The sequence below is a fragment of the Neophocaena asiaeorientalis genome, unplaced genomic scaffold (genome assembly GCF_003031525.2).
Source record: "Neophocaena asiaeorientalis asiaeorientalis breed wild unplaced genomic scaffold, Neophocaena_asiaeorientalis_V1.1 scaffold256, whole genome shotgun sequence".
Taxonomy (NCBI): Eukaryota; Metazoa; Chordata; class Mammalia; order Artiodactyla; family Phocoenidae; genus Neophocaena; species Neophocaena asiaeorientalis.
The window spans coordinates 8,328,521-8,345,050 of NW_020185324.1; the positions used below are offsets into that span (position 1 = coordinate 8,328,521).

The 16,530-nt window shown below is 36.6% G+C and overlaps 1 protein-coding gene across 8 annotated transcripts in view; it reads right to left on the bottom strand.

The window, feature by feature from the left end:
- Positions 1–16,530, bottom strand: part of PTPRD (protein tyrosine phosphatase receptor type D) — a 1,004,024-nt gene that overhangs the window by 161,988 nt on the left and 825,506 nt on the right. For 5 of the 8 annotated variants that reach the window (XM_024734238.1, XM_024734245.1, XM_024734239.1 and 2 more), the window contains 5 exons: positions 16,386–16,530; positions 12,649–12,954; positions 11,533–11,726; positions 9,028–9,054; positions 4,899–5,016 (listed from right to left, as the gene is read on the bottom strand). In XM_024734238.1, the coding sequence (XP_024590006.1) occupies positions 4,899–5,016; positions 9,028–9,054; positions 11,533–11,726; positions 12,649–12,954; positions 16,386–16,530 (790 nt within the window). The remainder of the gene's footprint in view (positions 1–4,898; positions 5,017–9,027; positions 9,055–11,532; positions 11,727–12,648; positions 12,955–16,385) is intronic. The other 3 variants (XM_024734244.1, XM_024734243.1, XM_024734242.1) reach the window with 1 other exon arrangement.

Sequence of the window (16,530 nt, forward strand, 5' to 3'; positions counted from 1 at the left end):
AGATATGTGAATAGGTCTAATATACTCAATGTGTTATTACAACCGTATTTTTTTTTTTTTTTTTTTAAAAAACAGTAATTATTCCCGGAAACCACAGACAAGGACAGTGGTAAACAAAACAGAGCCAGGAGTTTCTTTGGAAATAGTCCAAAGATGAGAGAGGGGAAAAGAGTATTACCAGAACTAAAAATAAGTTAATAGAAAGGGGAGAAAATATGGTCAAAAGGGAGGAAAGCCTACACTAATGGCAATGAAAAATACACAGGCAATGAAAAATAGTATCATAGGTATGTAGATATAAGTTAAAAACAAAAACAAACTAGAAAGATGTTGAGATAATATACAGAATATTAACTTCAAAAATTACTTGGTTAACCTGCTCACTATATATTTCAGACCCCAGAAGTGGTGTGCTTTGTCCAAGAACAAATTCTTTGTGATATTTCAATCCTTAACCAATGAAGTAATATAATAGTTTTGTTTCACATGTTGGATACGTTCATAGTAAGTGGGTTCATCATGTGTGGGAAAATAGTTCCTGAAGTTTTGAATGGCAATTATGTACACGTGTTGAAGGTTGACCCAGAAACCAAACCAACCCAAACCAAAAACTGTAGACTCACTGTTTCTCATGGAAAGGTGTATCCGATATCTTACTAACCAACTACGAAACTCTCAGAACAAACCCGTTCATAAGTTGGTGAGTGCTTGAATTATTCCATTTATTTTTATTTTAAATATATTTAAAATTATTTTCATTTAAAATAGATATTGGCAAGTATCCTTAATTTCTCTCTATGTGTGTATAGTATTTACATGATTTGCCCATTAAAATATCAATGACGTCAAGAATTAAACATTTGAGACTCTGCTGAGAAAAAAATGGGCCTTTCAGCAGAAAATACATCCTTCAATAAACAAAACCTGGTTGAAACTTTGGGGGAAAAACATAACAATTAGGTCTCCACATTTTCCAGGGACAATATATTTTATTAAAAATATTTATCGAAAGTTTTCAAAATTCTGGTTATGAAGAACTGCATCATAGTAAATACACTGTGCACCTTGTTTCTATAAGATGCATGTAAAGGGAGGATAAAGAAAACAATTTAAAATTTCCTGCAACCACGAATATAGGTTGGATTGTAATAATATTTGTCAGCCACCTATGAGTATGTTTTTATTATCTGGTGTTTCACGTCATAATATTGCTACGGTACAAATTTGGAGAAATTTAACAAACTCGTAAATTCTAAGAAAAAAAGATCTCATGGCCTTATGAAAATGTACATCTATTCTTCTGTGATAGTCAAAGCCTAGGTTGCACTAACGCCTTTTGTTTTTGATGCTAGCATGCCCTTTCTTGTTCTGGGATATAAACACTGTGGGCTTGGCACCATGAAAGCAAAGCAATGCTCTAGAAGTAAGAGCGTCAGTTCTGATCTACTGGTTCCCACTGCTGTGCCAGAAGCACCTCAGTCTGCTCTCCACTGCCAAGACAGTCACTCCTTTCCCTGGCAGAAGTTTCACTGAGCCTGAAAACTAGGAGACGATCAGCCTGGAAGCAACAAGGTGCACTAGTGAAGGAGTCAAGAAAGAAATGAAAGCTGAGGCAGCCACAGGAAGAACTCCCAGCATTGCCTCAGGAGAGGTTAACCACATGAAGGGAACACCTAAAATCTCCCCAAATGTGTGAATAGTAGATGCAGTTTAAATAAGCTAGGGTAAGGGTTTTATGGACAGTTGTGGTATTTCATCCAGGGAGTAACAAGTAGAAAAAAGGGAAAAGGAATGAGGAGAGTTCTACAACACTGCATGAATGGTTAAAAAGAATTCTCCAAAACTGCACGTATTGGCAATGAAACCCACTCCATCTCTGGCTTCCAGAAATTCTATGTATGAAACATTTACCAACTACTCACTTTAATGTAAGGACTTATATAATGGCATGTAGGCATATGGGTGGGAAAATAAAAGATGGATAATGCAGGGTCCTTGTCCTCTGATCAGTGCATACTCCAGGTGGAGAAATGAAGAGGACCAGTAGATGGTGCTGCATGTGGAGTTGGGTCCAAGGTTCTAATGCCTTAGGGATATTGTGTGGACCACTTTTAAAGGCCATGCAGTGGCAGGGTCAGTGGGTCTGCTTACTCCAGCCTAGGAGCTAGAGGATTGGCAAAAGGAAAGAGTCTTAAATACTTACTCTGGGAGCTGGAGGTCATTTTTAGCAGTGTGTTAGTGAACTTATTGGAAGGAGGCCCAGCTGCACAGTAAATAAGCTAACTCTAGCTTATGTCATGACATATAATCTCTTCTCCCTTTTGATTCTTCTTATCTCCTTACTGTATTATTCCTCTTAAAAATCTCTCATGACTTCAGAAATGGTACACATGTGCTGCCCTTTACTTCTTCTTAGTAAGAGCAATCACTGGAGATCAACCAAGGCACTCAGTCCCAATGGCTCTAAACTTAGCTTCAGTTTAACTTAGCACCTAAGTAGCAACAATCATAAATGACTGAACCTAAGCCTATTACTTCCAAATTCTCTATGTCATTGTCATCTTTCTCTCATCCTTAAACATAGCTCCTCAGTACAGCAGTGAAATTCATGTAAAAATATAGAGAAAATTTCAAACCAAAGAATATGCCTAAAACCACAAGCTTTCAGGCAGTAGACCAATTATCATGATACAGAGCAATGGGAGTATTAACAAAGAAACTACAAAAATGTCGTCATCATTGAAACATAAAAGTCAACATTTTATTCAAAAGCATCCCTCAGGTTACATGAATCCTACATGGATTGCTTAAGTTATGGCCTGTGTTTTTATTTCAAAGATATGATTGTTCACAGATTCTAGAAACAATGTATTATACAGAAACATATCCTAAAACCAGGAATTTTACTATTAAAATAAAATTTCACGAGAATTCCTGAATTCTCCATGGAAGCTATAACTAAAGGCCCTTATAATTGGGGTTATTAGGAGCTCACATCTGTGAGATAAACTCAGTAATTCTTCATAGTTATATAAATACAAGGGATTTTTGTAATACTATATAAAACAAAGCAAATGTATCTGTTCAATGATAACTTTAGAATGGTATTTTACTATAGGTTGGCAGCAAAGAAAACTAGAGCTTTTCTCTTAGAAGGATTATACATCTGGATTCTCCTATCTCCCAGCCAGGATCAGTAGGGAGGTCTCAAGAAGATAAATGTGCAGACATCTAAATTATAAGCATTTCCTCAATACCCAAGTCTCCATTGATTAAGAAAGATCTGAAATTGTGAATGCAAAATTGTGTATTGCAAAATAATTCTGTATATAAGATCCACAATTCTAAATAATGTTCTGTATGGTGACTAAAAAGTGATGAGCTAATCTTAGTGGCATTAAAATAGGCAATATCATTCCTTGTTCTAGGATTTGCATCCCTTGGCGATAAATCCTCTACTTTGTTGTCCTCATTATAGGACCTCCCCATCTTATGGGCAACAGGAGTTTGGTGCTTCATGTAAGACATTTCAGGCTTATTAAGACACAGTTATAAATATGGGTGAAGGAAATGTATTTTCTTCATTTTGGGGTTCAATTTCAGGGGTTTATCCTCGGTTGTCTACATTCCAATAGAGGCTGATTCCATAGCTAGACAGTCAGCATGTCCCCACTGAACATGCACCGTATCTCCTATGCAGGGTACTGAATAAACCTGATACAATGGTATTTTTTAAAAAAAGGCCCAGAAGACTTTGCCTTGAAGGAGTTTTGCCATCTGTAATCCTGCTGCTTGAGGCAATTCCAGGTGGCGGGATATAAGCGAGGCAAATCTTATGACATTTAGACAAATTTGGCCGTGAGCACAACACCCAGGAGGGTCCTCAACCTCACAGCTGTTCCTTGCTTTATGCCTTTACATCGAGGTGTGTTCCTAAAAAGTTGTGCAAGAAGTGATTCAGGAGGAATAAATCAAATCATAGCTTAAATGTTCCACAGGAGATTTCTACATAAAGGGACTGAAGAAGATTCCTTCTGTAATTATCTCTTAATTTATTGGTTTTACAATGTCAGGTCTTCCAACATGCTGTTTTCCTAATGTGGCCAACCAAAGTGAGACTAAACAGCATTAAGAAGCTTTTTTCTTCAGAAAGGAGCAATCTGGTATTAGTCTTTTTGCTTTTCTTCATTCTCTTTTCTGTTTCCCATCTTTGGTGCAATTTGTCCTCTTTAGAATCCCCACAGCAACGGGTGAGGAGGAGAAAATGACAAAAAAAAACACCTTTAAGTCATCAACCCAGTTCAAGATGGCAGCTCTTCTAACAAGGTTTGCTGCTGGAGGGGGGCAGGGGTGAAGCTGTCACGTGATTTCCCTCCCTAGATGCTCTGTCTTCCAGACCCTCGTGGGACTTGCTCCTTCATGTCTTTCAAGTCTCAGCTCAAATATCCTGCCACTAAGAGATCTCCCATCACTCTTTCTAAAACAGTCCTTAGGGACTGCCCCATCCTTAATGCCCACACACCTTTATTTTGATAATTTATCACTTCCGGCATTTTATTATTATAAAACTCATTTATTCACTAGTTAATTATGTTAGTCAGAAAATAAATTTCAGGAGGTCAGTCTTTTTGTTTTGCTGATTGTTCTATCAAAGTACTGGAAATAGTGCCCGATACATAGTAGGTGCTCAAATAATATTTGCTGAATGAGTGATTGAATAATCTGGGTAAAGCATGGTTATTCAGTTATTTTTACCCTGTGAACTATGTATCAAAAATCACTAAAGTTGACCATTGTACATTTTTCCCTCTGACCAAAACCACCTGTACCATTTGGAAAATTACCCTTATTGTTGTCGGGAACATATTCAAGATACACATATGCACAGATACAGTTACCTGCCCCAGTGGTGGACACCAGTTTGGGTTTGCTGCGAGCTCCATCTCCTTTGGTGGTGTAGGCTGTGACAGTCAGGGAGTAGGAAGTTTCAGGCTGTAGCCCAGAAATAATCATGTCCTGAAATGACACAAGAGAGTAACATTGATTCAGAACGTACACTGCAAATGCCCTGGGGGAACAATCAAGGCAGCCACCTTCCTTCTGCGCATGCGTAAACATTCCCTGCAGCCATGCCAAGCACTGGAAGTTTCATGCCTAGAGCTCACGCTATGGATGACCTGTCTTCATGCCGACACTGAAGTGGGGTCTTCAGCCATCCTAAGAGGCAGCTCTAAGGGGTAGTAGTCAAAACCGCAAAACCTGGAGTCAGACCTCCTGAATTCTTGAACTGAAACATGGCTTTCCTTATTTACTAGTTTGGTGATTCAGGGCAAGTGAGTTTAACCCGTCGGTGCCTCAGTTTCTCATGTGAAAGTTGGAATGTTAGGGCCACCTAGGGCTACTAAAAGATGAAATGAGCTATACTGGGTAAACACTTAAAACAACGTGTGGCTTGCAGTGAGCAATCCATACTCTAGCTGCTGTGATATGCCAGCTGCTCTCTATGTGCCTGCACTGTAGCCTGGCCCGCAGACTGTTGACGGGGCTGATGCCCAACAGTATGTATTATCACCATGTAAATATTTTACCAAATGGCTGACCTGTTGGCCCTGGATAGCCAGAGAGCCAGAGAAGTTTCTTAGGACTCAAAGAGTATATTATTGGTTAGTTCTACAGGCTATGGACTAAAATCATTATAAACTAAGGAGAATTTTCTAATGATTTGGAGGCCTGGCCATAAAACCACATTAACAGGACTTGTTCTACTACATCGCGAATATGTGTCCAGTTAATTCCGACAATGTAGAAAATGTTGAATATCACAAACTATTTATCAAAACTCTTAGTTTTCTCTTAGTAAGGACCCAAAGCTGTGGTGGCTTACAAGAGAAGATAATCACAGAACTGTTCTTCTACATTGGAAGTTACATGACTCTTTAGATAGAGTGTTGGCTATTAATTTGTTCTGATATTTTCCTTGCTGCTACATACACACACAGCAAAAAAAAAAAAAAAACCTTTCAGATTTTTAGCACAGCTATGTTTTCAAATTGAATACAGATAAATTTAAGAAAATATAGAACGTCATTGTCTTTAGCATCTAAAGACAACGCAAGTGAGAGTTTAGTGAATGGATTAGATTGTGTGAAAAACAGTGGGATTTTTCTGTGCAAGGCTGTAATGGGCACCATAGAACTCACTGGTTGACTCTGATCCCAGGGATGACAGCTTTCGACAATATGCTTTTCTCGAAAGTGTAGGAATATCACCAGTGTGGAAATTCAAGAATATCAGATACTATCCTGAAGAGCCACTGGAAATACTACGCTGTCAGATGAATAGACTAAATCTGGGAGAGAGATTTTATTTTCAGGAATGGTTTCACTAACATTACAGAGAATATAAAAACCAAGTGAACCACTGGAGAGCGGCATTTAAAATGATGGTACACTGGCGATTCCCAAAATTATCATGGGTGAATGCCAACATTATTGTTTCCAAGGTCCCCCTGATATCACAGAATTACTGATGAAAGCAGGCCAGGCTAGGAGGAAAAAGAAGCGAGGCCTGGTTCTATCACCAAATCGTGTGGCAAGCAACTTATGTACCCTGAGCCTTCTATAAATTTCTCATTCATAAAATTGGGGTTAACCACACACGTCCTTCCTCTCATACAGGTTGTGATAGGATAATGTAAGTAGTGCCACTCAAAAGGTTCGAGCCCTCTGTCATGGTCTAATCTCAGCTGGACACACCTCTCTCTGCCTGGATCACATCACCTCTTGTACATTTTCTTTAAGCTGTGGGCATACTTGCTTACTCAGTGGTTTCCACACCCTCTGTCTGGGGTAGTGTGACTGATATCAGGGCCACAGCTCCTCACTCTGTTTTTGTTCTCCTAGCCCATCTGCCCCTTCTTGACTTCTTCCTGGCCCTGCTTGTGAAAAGCTGGCATTCCCGGATGTTCTGTCACAGTCACTCATCTGCTGCATTTCTCTCTAGTCCTAAAAAAAAAAAAAACTGGATCCATCTCTAAAACTTAAAGAATTTTTTCTGCCTATATCCTAAATTCATCTCTAGCCCTGACTTTCCCCCAGGGCTCCAAGGGCATGTATTGGGTTGGCCAAAATGTCTGTTCAGGTTTTTCCGTTAAGATTTTATAGAAAAACCCGAGTTAACTTTTTGGCCAGCCCGATACATTGTAAATATTTGCTGGACGTTTTCCCTTGACTATCAAGTGTTACCTCCACTACTTCAACTTAACTAAAGCTTAAACGTCATTCCCGGAAGCAGACTCCCCTTCTTACTTCCATATTTTAATGAATGGTGGAGCATCTTCAAAACTTATGAGTGATCTTTGGTCCCTTTTTCTTCTTCAAACTCTTAGCTAGTTAGTATGTTTTTGTCCATTCTTCCTTTAAAACATTGATCATAACTGTCCCTTTTTCATTTCTGATGTTCAACTTTTTAAAAATTTTTTATTACTTCACGACTTAGGAAAAGAACTCTGTTTCCCTGTCTACTGTATTTTTTTCACCCTCTAATCTATCCATTAAGTTATTGATTTTTAAGCTTCAGGTAATGACCCATTTAGTAGGTCATGAAATCAATTTAGCCATTCAAGACCAGTGTTTTTTAAACAAATGAAATATACTTGAATATTAAATTTTGCATATATTTAAAGGTAAGGTATTGTTTTGTAAAACCTTTATTTTAAACATATGCATGAATTGGTCATGGCATATAATGCGTTTCTTACTATGGGTCATCGTCAAAGAAGTTTATAAAACACTGCTACACTGTCAATTTCATGAAGAGTGATATCTTGGCCATCATATTTACCAAGGATCCCTACAAGAGCCCTGTGTTTCGGCCAAAAAAAAAAATTACTAAACAAAAGAATACCTCCCACCAGCCATTATCTTTTTGTTCCTTTTAATAACTTTTTATATCTCTCCAGGACTGAAGAGTTAAAGACAAGCTCTTTAGCTTGACACTTTAGGTTTTTCTAACATTATATTAAAATTTAATCTCTTAGTAGTATTTAGTTAACTTACTAACTTGATAACTTACTAACTTGAATCCTTCAGTCCTGTCAAATTGCCAAGCTCACTGTCACCTATTATCACACTCTTGACTGACTGCTTCTGCTGTGCTGACCTTTAAAAGTACATTCCTACCTCCAACTCACCAACATACACAGACAGACACTTTTACTTCTTCAATCCCTACTCATCAGTTAAGTTCTCAAATAAGTTTCAGGACTTCTACCATCCTGGTCCACTGTCTCTGAACTCACAGCTCTTACTGATATTGCCATTCAAATATTAATTAATGATACATTGCTTGAGGTCATCGCTTTTGTTGTATTTTATGGAACTTTTCTTGAACTTTATAACCTTCCTAGGCACCTGGACTGTAAGCACTTAGAAGGCAGGTGTCACGTCTTGTGTCCTCCACAGTACCTTACACATGGTAAACTCTCAATAAAAAACACAGTCCATTCACTAAAATATTAAAAAAAAAATTCTTCACTCAGTAAGATACTTTCTGCCTCTTGGCATGACTCGTGCAATTTCAATCAAATTTGTATGGGTACAACAGAGAATTGCCATTTCTAGATAGAGTTAATTAGTGCCGTATCTAGGTCATGTTATGCACTGAATATGTAACTGTGGAGCAGGATTTATGAGCAGCCCAGAACAAACTTATTTAACATCTCTCGTCTGTGATACCTCCACTTAAAGCATGCCTCCTCTAACTGTGTCACAAGGCAGAGTTAGTAGCAGCCACCAAAACAACACAAACTCATGATATTTCTTACGCAATCAACAGCATCACAGCAATTTCACAAAACAAAAACCAAAATGAAAAGTATACCACATCGTGGAAGTACTTTAAAAAATAATTTGTTAGTTCATGCATCCAAGCAAATTGTGATGACACAGTACAAATAAATGAAAGATGGGTATAAGAAACAACAACCATTTATAATCTGTTTTGAAAAAGCAGCCAAAAATTACTCACATGTTCAGTAGTATCATCAAATTCCCACTGATTGAGATTAAGAAGGTTGGGGAGGAGGGAAACAAAATAAAAAGAAATGAAGAGACATTTGTAGCCTGATAAAGGCAATGGTGCCCTCCTTAGATTAAAAAAATAGAAGAAATAAGCAACTGAAGAGGTGTGTACAATATAATTCCAAAGAGTATATGTGTGTTATGCTGCCACCTTCATTCCTAATTGAGAAGTTAAAAGTAAATATGTTCTATGTTGTTATCATTAAAACCGGCTAATTTTTTTTAATGCATGGTTCATTGGAATGAATCAATAAGGCATAGCAAAAAGCTGATGCACACTACATTGTGACATTTGTTCTGATTTCTATCCAGGTTACACAATTCAAGTCACTATTTAGGTTAACATCTTTCATTAATATTGAAAATGTACAGTCTCAGTGAAGTCCTGTAAGATGTAAAAAAAATTCAATGAATAGTTAAAGAGAACATGAAATGAGCAAAAACCAAACAAGCCGAAAACCAAAACAACACCACAAAGAAAGTCAGCAAAACAATAAACAAAAGCCAAAGTAGAAGAGGAGAAAAAAAAAGATTGAGTTGATATTTAAGCCATTTTGTATCATATAATTTCACTAACTGCGATATTCCCAATGACAACGGCAACAGAACTACAGTTCTATAATGTAAGATTATCTATGAACTGAAGAAGGACATCAAAGCATGACGGTCGCATCATTTTATTTCTCATAATTGCAGATGCACCAAATAAAACGTAAGCAGTTAGGGCCTTATTAATTTTATACTATAAGAACTTTCTATTTTATGGGCAGTGCAAAATAAATATTTACAAAAAAGCAAGTCAGTGGTCCTTTTCCAGAGTCTTAAGGGACACTATGAATTTCCAACTAAATTTATAGAAATGGCCTTTAAACCAAAACCATACAACTGGATTTGAGGAAGATAAATTAGTCCCTAAGCCAGACCCCTTTAGTTAGAATGTTTCGAAACTGAAGCAAACATAAGTACCTTTGTGAGTTGATTATATTAAGACTTTGGAGTAAAGACATTGGGGTAAAAAAACAGGGCCCTTTATAGCCCTGTTATCTTCACAGAGAAAAGAAGGCAAGATCTGGCAATCTGGCACAGCAGTTTTCAACTTTGTTCATAATCTTCCCCACTTTCATACAAAGGAAGGAATTTTCAATTGAAACAGCTTCAAATTTTCGCTTCAAATTTTCACTAATCCCATCCATTTCCATGCCCGGCTACCAATTTGCTGGATAAGCAAAGCACTCCCCCATTCCTAATACATCATCGCTATTGGAACAAGCATAGGTAAGCTAGTCCATGGGTTATGTATAATCTCCAGTAGGGCAGTTCTTAACTGAAATCTTCCTCTCCCTTTCAGAAAAATATGTATAGGTAGATTTATTATGGTGCTGTCCTTGAATCACTTCTAATTTATTTTTAAAAACTGAAAAAAAAATAATGTCTGTTTTAAACAACGTATTACAAAACCAAATCATGACTACATGGTTGTAAACCACTGCCTTAGGGTTGGTAGAATTTCTCACATTCTCAACTACTCTTAATAGATTTCTTAATTTGGCTCAGCATAGGGGATCTCATCAATACCCTGAGAAACTCTAATTTTTATCACTGTCATTATCTTCATCTTCTGGGAAATGAAACAATTATTTTCATTAGATATGTAACTTGGCAAAGAAATACTAAATAAAATACTATCTGGATACCTTTCCCTGAATAAGAATGTCTATTCTTCAGTGGCAGAAATCATACATTTAGAAATTAGATTAGCTTAGTTCCAAATACTTTTAGCACAGCAGAAAGTAGATTTATCAGCAAAATTGCTGTTTGAAATTCTTCCCTTTGATTTAATTAAGTCAACCAATTTTTTTGAAGTCAGAAAGGCAAACACAGATATAGCTGTAGAGCCGTACATCTGTATTTTAAGAAAACAGTGACATGTTTTTAATCAGATGTGTCATTTCAATTCACTTCCTCACTTGAAGTCAACTCTGATTGAGGTAAATATGGATCATGTGTTTTGAAAGCTAAAATTTTGTGAACTTATCTACGAAACAGACTACAGACATAGAGAACACACTTGTAGTTGCCAAGGGGGAGGCGCAGTGGGGGAAGGATAGACTGGGAGTTTGGGATTAGCAGATGCAAACCATTATACAGAGAATGGATAAACAACAAGGTCCTACTGTATAGCACAGAGAACTATATTCAATATCCTGTCATAAGCCATAATTGAAAAGAATATAAAAAGTGAATGTATATATGTGTACTACTGAATGACTTCACTGTACAGTAGAAATTAACACAACACTGTAAATCAACTGTAATTCAATTTTTTAAAAAAGCTAGAATTTTGTATAGGAATTTTAACATGCCAAAAAAATTAAAATGGGGTCCATTTAAAGGTACAGATTAAAATAAATGTATCCTATAAAAATATACATATGCAATTTCAGAGGCTTACCTGTGCATCAGCCAGCATGACATCCTTCAGCATGGGCTGGCCCTTGGGTTCACCATTTTCCATCCTCACATAATGCACCTGGTATCCTCTTATCTGGCCATGCTGTTTATTGGGCACAGGTGAGCGCCATGAGACTTTAACAGATGTTGAGTTGACAGCCTCTACCTCGACTTTGCGAGGAGGACCACTAGGAACTGGAACAACATCATTGGATAAAAGAAAATTATAGGCACTTGTCCCACCCAGTCAGAGCATTTTCTTTACTTAGGTTCAAAAAAAAAAAAAAGAAAAAAAGGAAAAAAAAAAAAGGCAGACCCACTATGTTTCCTTTGTGGAATACAAACATTTTCAACCAAGAAAAATGCTCAACCAATCTGCTCTACCTTTTAAGAAAAGATCAAAAAACATGACCGATGCCAAAAAAAAAAAAAAAAAATGGAAGAAAAAAAGAGTATCAGAGAAATAGAAAAACATGTAAAAAATGTACAAAAGCCAAGGAAGATGCTTTGAGGTTCAAAGCATTAAAGCACAAAGAAGTATAGCATTGAAATAATAACAAAAACTGGTTGTTGATTGGTGTGTGTGTGTGTGTGTGTTTTCAAGGTTTCTTTTTAGCCGAATAAAAAACATACTTGATTATATGGATTTTCTTCTTTTTTTTTCTCATATCAAAGGTATTCCATACAACAGATACCAAAAATTGAATGTCGAGCATCAGTGTCTCTGAAATGTGCAAGACAAAAAGGCAACAAGAAGATACGAAGGCACTTTTGAAAAGTTAACTTCAAAATGTAAAAGAAGTGACTGCAAAAACCAAGAAATATGCAGAAGACTTTAGATGGAGGTACAGAGAAGGGCCTGGATTGCAAGGTCATAGGAGCAAACTGTTCTTTTAAAAGGAAGCAAATTACAGTGTTGAGATTTAAAAAGTTAAAAAAAAAAAAAAAAATGCCCAGGATGTAGCAAAGATAGGTCTCCGGCAAAAACCACTGAAGTTACAGCGTTGCTGGGTAAAAAAGATGAGCAGAGAAAAATGCATTACTGTTAGCCTATCAAAAGACAGCAGACCAAGACTGTGGCAGAAGGGTGCAAACTGACGTAGCAGAGGCAACGTACCATCTTCATCGGTTCGAATCAACACGGACAAGCTCTCAGGGCCAGGGCCGACATCTGTGTGGGCTGTCACAGTGATCCGGTACTCAGTCCATTTTTCCAGCTGTTCCAAAAGGTATTTGGTAGTGTCCGAAGGAATTCCCAAAATCTCATGAGGTTTGTCATCTTCTCCATCCACTGCGGTATACTTGATGGAGTATTCAGTAATAATGCCATTCTGTTTTTCCACTGGTGGAGGTTGCCAACTTACCAAAATACTAGTGGAACTTGGGCTGGTGCAACTAATGTCTTGAGGAGGAGCTGACGGCTCTTATTTTGGTAGTGAGTTAAAGGAGGGTTTGAGTGAAAGGACAGGAGTGGTTGGAAAAAAAAAAATGATAAAACAAAAGAAAAGGCAAAAATAAATAAATGAACCATAGGGCAACAAAACAAAAATAAGGCTTTGAAACTTAAAGTAAATTTTTAAAGATAAATTTATGTACCTTGGCTTAGTAATATGAATAAACCAAAAAATGAATAAATGACCAAAAATAATTGTTAAATAATGGGTGGGGGGAATATGTGAAAATGAAACCTTAAGACAACAGAGCCTCAAATAAAATTACCTACCTGCAATTTAAATTCTTCTTCTAAAACAATCCCTCAGTATTCCCCAGCCCTATTATACAGACTATCGAGCTTCAAAAAAGCTGCAAACAGTACAAGATTTATTACATGAGAGTCTGATGATGTTTAAGAGATGCCATTTCAAGCTTTCACTACTGCATTCTAAAATGAGGGCAATTCCTACATAGTATTCATTTGTGAAAAGGTTCTTAAGTGTGAAAAGTGGCAAAAACTGTTGGATGCCCTTCCACCAATTCCAATTTTTTAAAAAGGGAGATAAATAAAAGCCCAACAAACACAAAAGGGTTCCCTCTGACTATGTGAAAAACGGAGTCTTCTGACCAGTTTTAACAACAAGTGTTAACCTAACATTGATCATAGCCCATATACAGTGAGCATGCAGAACAATAAAGGATGAAAATGAATAGTCCAGGATTTACCTACCCGAGGGTAATGTCAGGCTGGTTGATTCTGACTGTAACTTGTACTTACCCTATGTCAGCTTCCAGCTTTTTTAAAATTATAACTCTTCTTGGGACACCATTGCTAGTGAAGAATTAGATCCCACCAGCAAATTTTGGTAAAATCAATAAAAATCATCTATCCCTTACAAAATGTCAATAACATAGCCATTAAAAAGAACTGTTTAAAAAAAATCCTGAGAACCATCTGGAAAAGATATGACTTATCTTTCATTTTGTACATAGCTCCTTTCATTTTGTACATAATTATTCATATAAAGTAGGATTTACATAAGAGTTAAAAGATAAACTTTCTTCCTGCCCATTCTAAAATAAACTAGTCACCTTCTGAGCAATTATTTTCCATCAAATAAATCAAACATATCATTATTTGAAAAAACAAAAAGCAATAAAGAGCAATGTGACTGTTATCATAAATTATTTTTAAAGTTAATAGTATATATTCCTAAAGAAGAACAAAGAATTAGGATGATATATGTTTGCATATATATTTTTTTGATATAAGGCAATATATATGGTAGAATGAGTAAATCATTTCTAATTTTTTGTATTTGAACATGTAGTTTGGGTATTTCTTTACACTTTGTGAGCCTTAATATTATGTAGTGTCAGGTGTATCTGATTATTTAGACGATCATCAGTCTTTCTTTCTTTTTTTTTTTTTTTTTGCGGTACGCAGGCCTCTCACTGTTGTGGCCTCTCCCGCTGCAGAGCACAGGCTCCGGACGCGCAGGCTCAGCGGCCATGGCTCACGGACCCAGCTGCTCCGCGGCATGCGGGATCTTCCCGGACCGGGGCACGAACCCGTGTCCCCTGCATCGGCAGGTGGACTCTCAACCACTGCGCCACCAGGGAAGCCCCATCAGTCTTTCTTAATTTACATGTCTTGTGTTCTTCATTACAGGCAATCAAAATGAAAAGATCCTTGTACATACAAAAAGGAAATCCCCGTAAAACAGCCTTATATATTTGGTATAAGGTTTGCAAAATCACAAGAACATCATTTTTATTGATTCTGACCAAAGATTCTTATATTTCAAATTATGAAACTATTTTATATGCATTATCATTCATAATAAATTGAGTTGTTCATGTAACAGCAAAGACTCATTTGTAAACCTTTTTAAAAAACTCATTTGGTTGTCAATACATTCCTACCTTCAGACCTCCTATTCTGTGAAAGTATACGTAGCACCACTTGAAACCTTAATAAAATAAAGAGTGGATAAGCTTTTGATGTGTCTATAAAAAGTTCATTCTGTCTCTTTGTATGTAAGTATGTATGTATGAATATATATGTGTGCGTATGCAAAACAGTCAAGTTTGTAAACCATGCAAAATATAATATTAAGGCATGTCACATTTCTTTAAATTAAGTGTCTGATTTTAAGAATTATCTTCTGCAATATTACTTATTAGCCTGCCTGGAATTCAAAGGAGACATACAATACTGCATTGATTTACATGCTTCAGTTTTAAAAAAGGAAATTTTATGGGAATAAGCTATCATCAGTAAGGGACTAAGCAACAGAATCCTAATGCTTTTCATATGAATAATCATGTGTTGAGGAAAAATATGAATTTTATCATCAAAATCCCTGAAAGATTTCAAGTATCTATAGAAAATGAAATGATGGCAGACTTGCTTATATGAAAGGAAATTCATCTTCTAAAAAAATGTAAATTTCATATTGGCTGATAGGTCTAAAAATCAGGTCAATAGAGCATTCTCTTTATAAAATTCAATGTATTCATTTTACACATATCTATGTCACTAGATAAAATGACATAAAAAATTTAAAAATCACATATAAAATGTAAAATATTTTTAAAATCTAAGGAAGTAAGTCCATAAAACTGTTCAATTTAAGGTAAATGGTTAATAGACTAATTATAGAAACATTAATAAAGAGCAAACAATAGTATGATAAGCCACCAAACTTTCCATCAAAAACAACCTGCCATATAATACTTTATGCAAAACAATCGTCTCTAGACACAATGAACTCCATTGTGATAAACACAACTATGCTTTAGAGTAACAGTCCCAAAAAGAATCTGAACCTGAGGAAACAAAATACAATTTAGGATTGCAAATATACTTGTGATTATTCCATTGTTCCTAAATTTGTACAAATACAGATTTTCTGTGAATGTTCCAAATTTCCACATGAACTACGTGCAAAGTTAACAACAAACTAGGAAAAAGTACGTGACGTGAAGACTTGGTCATCAGCAAAGTTAAAACCTGTGTGCTTAAAAAAGATAAAAGTTTGGTCTTTTGCTGTCTCTTTAATTTGCTAAGCCCTCCTCTGATTATTTTGCAGTGCTCTCAATCTGAATTTTGCTTTACAGCTTTATAATTCATTAAATGGGGCCTGATCCAACGCCTTTACCCATTTTTCTCAAGTAGGTTTCCTAACTTCTCTGAATGTCTTTCGATTTTGGAAGTGGGAGAATGGGATCTGTCATTTGGACCCAGTCTGAAAACCAAGGTCATGGCGCTCTAATCCCCCAAACTGGACACTTGCTAGTATAGAGACTACCAACTATTAAATATTAATTAGCAGGTTTGTTGTTGGTGGGGATAAAAGCTGGCAACGCCTCCTAGTGAAGAAAAGGGCAGAAAGTAAAGCAAAGAGAGACACCTACTTGACTGCATGGTTCTGGCTGATATTTCAGCTGTGGAAGCACCCAGGCCTTGGGGAGAGCGTGCAGCCAGACGGAAGTAGTACAAGCTGTTTGGTCTCAGCCCTTGCAGTCTATAAGATGTCCCTGGTTCAATGGTAATCCGTTG